The sequence below is a fragment of the Enhydra lutris genome, unplaced genomic scaffold, assembly GCF_002288905.1.
Source record: "Enhydra lutris kenyoni isolate GAN:26980312 unplaced genomic scaffold, ASM228890v2 scaffoldscaffold76, whole genome shotgun sequence".
Lineage (NCBI taxonomy): Eukaryota > Metazoa > Chordata > Mammalia > Carnivora > Mustelidae > Enhydra > Enhydra lutris.
The window spans coordinates 434,629-445,362 of record NW_019154160.1 but is presented as its reverse complement, the minus strand read 5'-3'; the positions used below and the strand labels follow the sequence as shown (position 1 = coordinate 445,362).

The 10,734-nt window shown below is 44.8% G+C and overlaps 1 protein-coding gene across 3 annotated transcripts in view; it reads right to left on the bottom strand.

The window, feature by feature from the left end:
* Positions 1-657: 657 nt before the first annotated feature.
* The window catches only part of LOC111160502 (G protein subunit gamma 4), a 67,302-nt gene continuing 57,225 nt past the window's right edge, over positions 658-10,734 (bottom strand). For all 3 annotated transcript variants that reach the window (XM_022523649.1, XM_022523647.1, XM_022523648.1), the window contains exon 4: positions 658-1,770. In XM_022523649.1, coding sequence (XP_022379357.1) covers positions 1,642-1,770 — 129 coding nt within the window. In that variant the 3' untranslated portion in view covers positions 658-1,641. The remainder of the gene's footprint in view (positions 1,771-10,734) is intronic.

The window sequence follows — 10,734 nt, the reverse complement described above, 5'->3', positions numbered from 1 at the left end:
CAAGGTGGCAAGTTATTAATTGATCTGAAATTATATTTGGCTCTCCAACAGAACCACGGTGTCTTTGAAGTCATACATTCCCGCCAATGTTATGTTGGAGACTTTAGTAATTTGTTTTAAATGATAATCAGAGCTTTCATCTATGTAGCACCTCTCTGTGGCCTTCCAAAGAGAAAGGCGGGAGGAGTCATTACCATTATCCCCAATTAGCAGGTTAGAACATTCTGGGCACACAATAGCTTGCCTCACATCACATGGCCAGCTGCCATGAGAGCCAGCGAGTACAGTGGTTTCTACAAGAGAAGAGCGTGAACTTGGACAAAGAGCTCTCTGCCCCCATGGTTTATTCTCTTTCAACTTTGTTTTAGGCGGGGTCAGAAAAACCAGGAACTGTCCAGTCTCCCATGGGGGCATCCACATATCTGTCTATCATTTTCCATGAGCTACTTGGGCCCAATGTGCCTCCTTCTGGCAAAGATGGGGAGAGACGTGCGCTGCAGTTATTTATATTAGAGAGAGAGACAGAACAAGCAGGGGGCGGGGTGAGAGGCAGAGGAAGAGAGGGAGAATCTCAAGCAGACCCCCCTGCCGAGCACGGAGTCCAACACGGGGCTCGATCCCAGGACCCTGAGATCATGACCTGAGCCAAAATCAAGAGTTGGTGCTTAACCTGCTGAGCCATCCAGGCGCCCCGGTTGCCTCTCTTTAAAACAGACTACTCTTGTGGCATTTGTGGATTGCGAGAGGATTAAATAAGTGAATACAGTCAATGCTCGGATGGTTTAGAGGGAGCGGCTGCCCTGTGGCTCGCTCTGGGGCAGGGACCACTCTGGTGTCAGCCCACGGGCCCTGGGCTGCGCCCAGAGCAAGTCTCTATTAATGGAGCCATGTGAGAACTACGAGAAGTCAGAGTAAGAGGGGCAGGAAGACACGGCACGTGGAGGGGAAGACGATGCCCTCGGCGGGTGCAGCTCGAGCACACAGACAGACAGTGTCGCACGGACACTGAGGCTTGCTACAGCAGTACCCCAATATCGACATTTGTAGAAGGACCCCCTTCCAAAGTGGTCGGTGGTAATCAGTGAGAAGCAGGGACTTGTTCTCGGCGGGGTCTGGGCCCCACACACATCAGGAAAACCATCTGATGCTGTGGGTTATTTCCTTTCTCTTAGGATAATGGAAAAGCAGGAGAGAGAACTTCCAGATGAAAACTTTATCCACATAGCTCAGTGGGTCCAAATGCTCTAATTTGCTACTGAATTATTGGGAATGTGGGGCGGGGGGCGTTGTACAGTTTTTCTTTTCCATAAATTAAGCACTGGAATGTATGAACTTGATGTACTGAAAATGGGAATTGATGCTTTAAAAAGTTAAACCCTTAACCTCATACTTATTTTCACTTGGCACATGTGTTACTGGGCTATGAAAAGATCTATTTGCTTTGCCAGTGATGGAAATACCATGAGAATGAAAAGAAGGCATGAAATAGAACGCAACGAAGAAAACCAATGGAGAGAGGCAGGTCCCAGCCATCCTGGCTGGGGAGGGCAGGGGTGGGCTGGGACTCCCTAGAGCTAAGAGCATGCAGTCTCTACCAGGGAATTTAAGGACAGAAAAGGAGCCACGTCATAACCCATGGAGTCAGAGGATGGTACAAAAGAACTTCTTCTCTCGGAAGGGGTTTTCCGACGCAGGCACTGGGATGATGAGGGGGTCCTCACGTACGTGGGCTTCACAGTAGGCCAGGAGGTCCGCGGCTGCCTGGGAGACCTGCGGGGGACACAGCACAGGGGTTAAAAGCCAGTTCATGGTGGGTCTGGTGCAGAGGCGTCCATGTGGATATGGCCAAGGACAGGCGGGCGGTGTGCACCGCCAAGGACAAGGCCAGCCTAGAGAGAGGGTCTGTGCAAACCCAAGGAGACAGGGTTGGAAACATGCCTGGGTGGGAGGAGGTGTGGCCCGGGGGTGCAGGACCAACCTCCGGAGAGGAATGGGAAGGCCCAGACATCCTCATTCTACTGTCAGTTGAGTGATGAGTGGAGGCCCCGGGCCGTTAGCTTCACAACGACTCTGCTAAGCCATGTACAGATGAATAAAGTGGAGTGCTGGGCCTGGCCAAACCTGTGTGATTGTGTTTGTTATTGTTATTCGTTGTTTGATTGCAATCCACTCTCGTGACCAACACAGAGAGATACTTCATTTTTGCCAAGAGAGCACATATTATCAGTGTATTGTATGTATCACATACAGGAGCTACGTACTCTAAGCACACAACTTAACTCACAAAGGCCACGCCCTCCCCGCCACTCCATGTGCAGGGAATTGCTTGGGACCAGAAATCTCCTTCCCCTCCACTTTCCTTCCAGTCTCACCTGAAGCCTGCAGACACATGGTAGGGGTACACTGAGCTATCCCCGTTGTTCAAGCCCGGGGTTCTAGAGGAAGAGCTGGGTGGGAGCCGGCAAAGGGCCCAACCCCGCTCCCTAATAGGAAGATGAAGCTACCAGCTCCTTTCACCCTGCGTCTGGGTCACGTGCTTGGCAAATGAATGGCCTGTGCATTGATGCATCCGGCCAATTAGGTTGTCCTGCCTGCAAGGGCTTATTAGAGGTTACAGGCGGGGCTCAGTATCCAGCAGTCAAATGAGATCCTTTTGGGGCACTCAATGTCTAAATCCTTCCTAGAATGTTAAAAACATTCCACAAATGAATGAAAAAATGTCTTAGAATCCCCAGTGTATACAAGCCACACACATTCCCTCCAGGTTTTAAAGTCTGACCTACCTTCCAAAATTTTCCGGAAATTTTTCTTCTGATTTCCAGCCCAGACCTGATTTAGCAGTGGCTGGACTCCTACAAACAATTCTGGTAGAGATGTATAAGGAATTTACCCCCCAAATAAAGGAATTGACCCCCGCCCAGGGCAAGAACTCAGGGTCCTGGGATCAAGCCCTGTGTTGGGCTTTCTGGTCAATGGGGAGCCTGCCTCTCCTTCTCCCTCTGCCCCTCACCCCTGCTCATGTTTCCTCTCTCTCTTAAAAAAATCTTAAAAAAAAAAGGAAAGCTTTAATGTACCTCTGTTTACCTTTTAGCACGATCCAGCTCGCCCGAGGTTAGGTCGCTAAACTGTAATTAGAGCCTCCTTCCCCTGGATCATCACCCGTGTTCACAGGCTTAACACCCTTCACGGGGCGGGGGTGGGGATGGGGTGGGGATTGGAACAGTTCCGTTTCCTGAGACCGACCACAAGGGGGCGCCCTGCTGGGGGGCGGTGGAGGCTGCACCGTGGACCAGCATGTTAGTTAGACCGAGGCATTCGAGGAAGGAGCCCCAAAAATGTAGCTCTGGAGGTACCAACCTCCAGTTATAAAACAGACACGGGGATGAAAAGTATTGTGTAGGGAATACAGTCAAATAATACTTTAATAACACCCTATGGTGACAGACGGTAACTGCACTTATTGGGGGTATTTTGTAATGTACAGAATTGTGCAATCACTTTCACACTTGAAACGAATAGAACACTGTATGTCAGCTATAGTTCAATTTAAAAAATGAGGCTTTGTAGGACGGCTGGGTGAAGGAGAGATGGGGCTGGGCTGTTCCTGCCTCCCATCAGTGCTTCTGCTGCCCACGCAGCTAAGCTGTTCATGTCTGGCCCTGCTGGTTTTCAAGAGAGCTAATCTAGGGAATTTTCTGTCACCTCTAAAGGTGATATTGCACTTGGTTCCACAATTTTTCTTTCAGGGAAACAGGCTGTTCTTCGATTGCCTCCTTTTGCTGCCGGTTTTAGGACCACAGATGCACTTGCTGAGTGATAACTACAGTCCCCTGGATGGCGGAGTCCTGTCCGGGCACCTGCTCAACAGGAATGAGTACCTAATGGGGACTGTATTGGTGCCAAGTGATAAGAGCCCAATGTGAGACCAAATGGGCAGATCTGGTTTGGTTCCATGCAATATTTACATCCTGGATGCCCTCGTTTTGTTGAAACAACATTCTTAAGAGCGCACAAGTCATCCTACAATCAAAGAATCAAGGGAGGTTTCCAACTCAGCTATCAGCCCTCTCGTTTCACAGAGTGTACGATGTTCCTTTATTCCTGCATAAGCAGAGTATTTGGATAACCCCTGAAGTAGGTTGTTATGGGATCTGAAAGGATAAATATAAGTAATGAACATCTTAATGAGTCTTACGCATGAAAGGTGACATCTTGACACACAGCTTAAGATCCAGGCATTAATTAACCCAAACCTGCTTGTTAGGTTGTATGGAAGGGTTTTCTTAATCTGTCCTAGATTGATTTTTATAGTTGAAAGTTTCCTTCCATGCATATAAAACATGGGCTGCGGGCATTGCCAAATTGCAGGAAACATCTGCCGTCTTTGAAATAAAAAAACATGTGATTTGTTTTCAAAGAGAAAATTTTATTTGGGCTGGAAATTTAAAACTCCCTTACTGTTTACACTTTCTCCTCAAGCCTGAAGTCGGCTTTACCTAAAGACCTCTGCTGTAAAATGCCCAGAGTGTCTCTGCCTCTTCTCCTTAGTACTGAGCTATTACAAGACAACAGATGTTGAAAAGAATCGGCAGCCTGGGAGCAACTGTGGAATTTTACCATTGCATTTCAGAGTAAAAGAGGTGATTAAAACAGCCCAAGTTAGCACATAATCCTGTTAGTTGCACTATAATTACAAGATTCAATGATGGGAGAAAATGTTGCAATTACTATAGTCAAACTCCTGGACAAGACAGATAACATAATTACTATTCTGGCTGTGACTCCCACTGCATTTATCCTTTGCATCTCAAGCAGAGCAACTCACACCTATTCCTCAGCAAGCCCGGTCTATTTAACACTACTTGGAATCAATTTCAAGCATCTTTGATGGTTATGCCTGTTCCTCTCTCCACCCCAAGAAAACAGAGCAGAATTATTGTGGAGAGCCCAACCGGGTTCAGCCCTCCTGCCTCCCTGCCCTCCCCACCACCCCTGTCCTGTGGTGCAACACAGCATCTTTTACAAGGTCAAACGTGGTGCACACTTCCAACAGAAGAAGTCATCTGCTGGTTTTCCCCGGTAGAACCATCAGGACATTACAGGAATTATCCCTCACCTCTAAAGTCTGAGCAGGTGCCCCCAAGTGAATCCTTGTGATTTATTTCTTTCTTCAAATGTTGGGAAGTATTTGAGATTAACGCACCAGTTCCTAAGCACATGCTCAAGATACTTGCATATTATGACGCTGTAAACTGAACGTTTGTGTCTGCCCAACCCCAATCCAAACGAGGAAGCCTTAATCTCGACATATTTGGAGGTGGGGCCTTTGGAAGTTCATCATGTCACGAGGGTTGAACCTTGATGAATAGGACTAGTGCCTCTGTAAGAAGAGACATGAGAGAGACGCCTCTCCGCCCACCGTGTCAGGTCACAGCAAGGAGGGGGCCGTCTGTAAACCTGGAAGAAAGCTCCCACCAGAGCCTGACCGCACTGGCCCTGTGATCTTGAACTGCCCAGCTTGCAGAGCTGTGAGAAATGAATTTCTGTTATTTCAGCCACCAGGTCTACGGGACTCTGTTACAGGAGTATGAGTGGGCTAAGACACTTGGCTTCTAGTGGATCCCAGCAATGATTTTGCATTGATCTGGATAAATATAGGCAATTTTCAATCATTGGGTCCTAAGAGACAGATAGAGCCACCAGTTGGGAGTGTGTAAGGTTATCCCTGGAGGATATGGAGTGGGCGGGGCCTGGAAGATAGAAGTGAATACACGAATAACATAATGGAGAGTCCCTCACTGAATTCTAAAGGCAAGTCTTCATAACGGCGGATGAGCTATCATCACATACGTTTTCCCCCCTCACACACATGAGAAGATGACTGCACATTGAGAGGTAAATCCAAGACGCTTGGAGGAGAGTTAAATATCTCCAGGTTAACCTTAGAGTTGATATACATGTTCTTCATGGCCAGAAGAGGGAAGCCCTCACTGATTAAATGACCAGATCCACCATGAATCTCAACTTAACCAAACCCTTGCAATAGGTTGGCGCATATCCTATATGACTCTGACCACCTCTTAGTTTTGATAGATCCCAATTTTCCACAAAGTAATTCCTAATTCAACCATTTTGCAAGTTTACCGAAAAAGTAATTTATTTGGTGACAGGAAGCAGTGAGTCACTCAAGAGGTTTCTGGGACTTAAAGGTGGAAGATGGACATAACAGGGAGGTTCTGGGCTCCAGGGTTTCTAGAAAGCCACGGCATCTCTTAGAAAGAAAGCAATGGATTGTGAGTCAGGAAACACTGTCTCTGACCGAGCCGCGCTCAGCACTAACGAGCTGTGTCATTCTAGGCAAGACAAACACTCAGGCGCTCGGTTTCAGTCCTGTCAACGGGAGCAGCAGTAGCTACCGGTTTGTGACGAAGCAACATAATGGGCGCGATTACACATACAGCATGTTCGTATTTCATTATTCCTTTGGCCGCTTTCTGGGAGGGCGCTGAGAAACAGACAGGGGGAAGTTCCTCGGAAATTATTAGGGCAACTGGATGCCCACAGTGCCCCTAACCCAAATCCTCGCGAGTTACAAGTGTCCCTCGCCTTTCTCAAATGCACATTTTGTCTTCTTGTTCTCCTACTTCTGTTCTCCTCTTTGATTTAATTCAAAGATTTTTCTCCTTTGATCTGAGAGCTATTCTAGAATCGCTCATTCCTAGCCCCTGTCTTTGAATTTCTTTCTAAATCTGGCCGTAGATAGTTACCATCTGAACGGGTTTCTGGGAGAGGACGAGAAACCGAAGAGAAGGGTTAGGTTTCTGCTAAACTAGCAGAAGGTAAAGCAATGAAGGGGCAGGACCCAAGTTCAGACCGGACCGCTTGAAAGGCAAGATCTGTTTGCACCGCCTTGACTTTGGGCTGGGTCACAGGACGTGATTTATATTTATTTTCTTTTAGACATGTCATTCTTTCAACCTTCACGTCATTTATCATCTTGATTCTATCCCTTCCTTGGACTGCTCCGGACGCTTTTAATTGGCTGTCAGTGACCTACCAGAACACAACAGGCTCCCTGATTTTGTTCTTCTTCAATTTTCCACAGAAAACACCGTGATATTTGAGCCTCACTCGTCTTCTGTTTTAGCAAAAACTGCCTTTCACTTTAGAATTTTCTCGTTTGGCTTTGGAAAACTCAACACAGCGTGTTTTATCTTGTGGAGAAATGAAACCATAAAGAACACATGTCATTCTTTTAAAAGAATCTATTTTTTCAATGCCATCCCAATCAAAAGCAAAACTGAAATTTTGGGACTTCTTCAAGAACAAAAGCTTCTGCACAGCAGAGGAAACAGTCAACAAAGCAAAGAGGCAACCCACGGAATGGGAGAAGATATTCGCAAATGACAGTACAGACAAAGGCTGATATCCAGGATCTATAAAGAACTCCTCAAACTCAACACCCAAAAAACAGATAATCATGTCAAAAAATGGGCAGAAGACATGAACAAACACTTCTCCAGAGGAGATATACAAATGGCTAACAGACACATGAAAAAATGTTCAACATCATTAGCAATCAGGGAGATTCAAATCAAAACCACATTGAGATACCACCTTACACCAGTTAGAATGGCCAAAATTAACAAGACAGTAGACAACGTGTGTTGGAGAGGATGTGGAGAAAGGGGAACCCTCTTACACTGCTGGTGGGAGTGCAAGTTGGTGCAGCTACTTTGGAAAACAGTGTGGAGATTTCTAAGAGAATTAAAAATAGAGCTTCCTTGGGAGAGGGGGGTGGGGTTATGGACATTGGGGAGGGTATGTGCCATGGTGAGTGCTGTGAAGTGTGTAAACCTGGTGATTCACAGACCTGTACCCCTGGGGATAAAAAATATATTATATGTTAATAAAAAATAAAAAATTAAAAAAAAAATAGAGCTTCCCTATGACCCCGCAATTGCACTACTGGGTATTTACCCCAAAGATACAAACGTAGTGAAAAGAAGGGCCATATGCATTCCAATGTTCATAGCAGCAATGGCCACAATAGCTAAACTGTGGAAATATCTGCGATACCCTTCAACAGATAAATGGATAAAGAAGATATGGTCCATATACACAATGGAGTATTATGCCTCCATCAGAAAGGACGAATACCCAACTTCTGCATCAACATGGACAGGACTGGAGGAGATTATACTGAGTGAAATAAGTCAAGAAGAGAAAGTCAATTATGGTATGGTTTCACTCACTTGTGGAATATAAGGAATAACATGGAGGACATTAGGAGAAGGAAGGAAAGGTGAACTGGGGCAAATTGGAGGGGGAGACGAACCATGAGAGACTGTGGACTCTGAGAAACAATCTGAGGGTTTTAGAGGGGAAGGGGGTGGGGGGTTAGGTAAGCCTGGTGGTGGGCATTACGGAGGACACAGATTGCATGGAGCACTGGGTGCTATGCATAAACAATAAATTCTGGTACACTGCAAAAAAAATTTAAGAACTCACAAACCAGTAGGGTTGTCATGACTCTTAGAAGGGCTAGAAACAAACAAACAAAGAGGGGAAGACACATGAAAGATTTATCTGTGAGAAGAATTATGAGGGGAAAAAAATCTCTGGTTCAAATATAAATGTGAAACAAGAGCCATAAGGCTGACGCCCAAAGGTCTGTCCCAGCAAACTTCTGTGTGCTTACTGTTCGGTTCCGCTCAACATCTCTGCGTTGTCCAAGCTGATGGACAGGACAAGTAGAAAACATAATCCTGATCTCATTTACACTTACAATTGGGATGTAATTTATGCTTTTTATGCAGTGTGGTCATATTTTGCATCTGGTTAAAATATGGTCATATTTTGCATCTGGCTACTAGTCCCTAAGGGAATGAGGAGGAATATACAGACTGTATACAAAATGAAAAAACAAACAAACAAACCAAAATGGACAGTGTACTTGCAGATAATGTGCTAGAGAGGAACTATGTGGGAAGGACAGAAAGGGTCTCTTTCTGTTTACTGTACCGTGCGGCCACCTCTCATGGCACCCTCTTTCCTCTTCACGGATCATCATACTATATAAATTACAATAAATTCAGAGAAGAGAATGCTAACTGGGTCCTCAGGGATTGGTGGCATCTCTGGGGAAGAGGTGATTCCTATGCAGAATTTTAATTTTGAAACAGCTTTCTTGTCTTTATAATAATAATCCTTATTTGTTCATAATATTGCCCAAAAAAGTTCAACACTAGAAGCAAAAATCAACTGCCATGTGGAGACAGTGCTTTGGTGAACATCTTTTCAGATATCTTACTATTCCTCTTTCTACGTACAATTTCATATGCTGTTCTGTAACGTGCTTTTTTGTTCACTCAGTACACACAGATGCACGTCATTGTTTAGGATGATAATGTAGTGTAACATGGTCTCTACCTGACTTATTTAACCAAGCCCTGTTGATGGATAGTCAAAAATTACAATTTATCGACATTATACGAGTGCGCTAATGAAATTCTTACTTTCCTTCATTATTTGTGAGAGAGTCTCTGGGAAAACTTCTAGATGTGAGAACACTGGGGTCAAGAGAATGCATGATAAACATTTTGATACACATTCTGAACTATCCTTCTAGAAGACTGTATCAGGGTCCACTCCAACCATAAGAACCTCTCACTTCACTTTGCAGCCAATGGGTGACAGTGGATTTCATCGAAGATTAAAAACATCAACAGTCTTACAGTAGCCAAGATATGGAAGCAACCTGAGTGTCCACTGATAGACAAAGGGATAAGGAAGATGTGGTGTGTACACACACACGATGGCATACTACTCAGCCAGATAAAAGGGTCATGCCATTTGCGACAACGTGGATGGACCTAGAAGCTATTATGGTAAATGAAATAAGTCAGACTGAAAAAGACAAATGCCACATGATTTAACTCATATGTGGCACCTAAATAAACAAAAGAATAAACAAGAAGCAGCAGAATCAAAGGCAACAAACTGATGGTTACCAGAGGGGGTGGGGCAAAATGGTGAAGGGGAGTGGGAGACACAGGCTTCCGGTTGGAATGAGTAAGTCAAGGAAATAAAGGCACAGCAGACAAGGTCATGTTTTGCATTTGGCTCCTGGCCCAGGGCACACAGTCAGTGGTACTGTAATCGTGCTGTGTGGTCACAGATGGTAGCTACACTCATGGGGAGCACAACCTTACCCCCAGAGAAGTTGAACCACTATATTGTAAGGCTGAAACTAATGTCACTTTTGTGTGCCAACAATACTAAAACAAAACCAAAAACGGTATGGGTCTCAGTATTTTTTTTTTAAGCAGATCTCAGTGTTGTTTTGTGCCTAATTCTTATTTATGGAGGTAAATGTCTCTTCATATCTTTGACCATTTATAGGTCTCCATTTTAAGCTGCCTATTCGTTTGTACAGTTGAAAAAAAAAAAGAGGACCTTTTCTTATCGACTTGTCAAAGAACTTTCAGAGAGGTTTAGGGAAACCAACCCTTTGTTACACAAATGCAAATGTGTTTGTTTTGTTGGCTAGAAATTTTTACCATATGGAGTTTTTTAAAATGCCGTCAAAACTTTTATATTATGAACTGTGGATTTTGTGGTATGTTTGGCCCTCCCAAATATTTATAAAAACATTTGCTTCTGAAAAAAAAAAAAAAACCAAAACATTTTCTTTTATTTCCCCACCACTTTTATGGTCTTATTTGTTATATT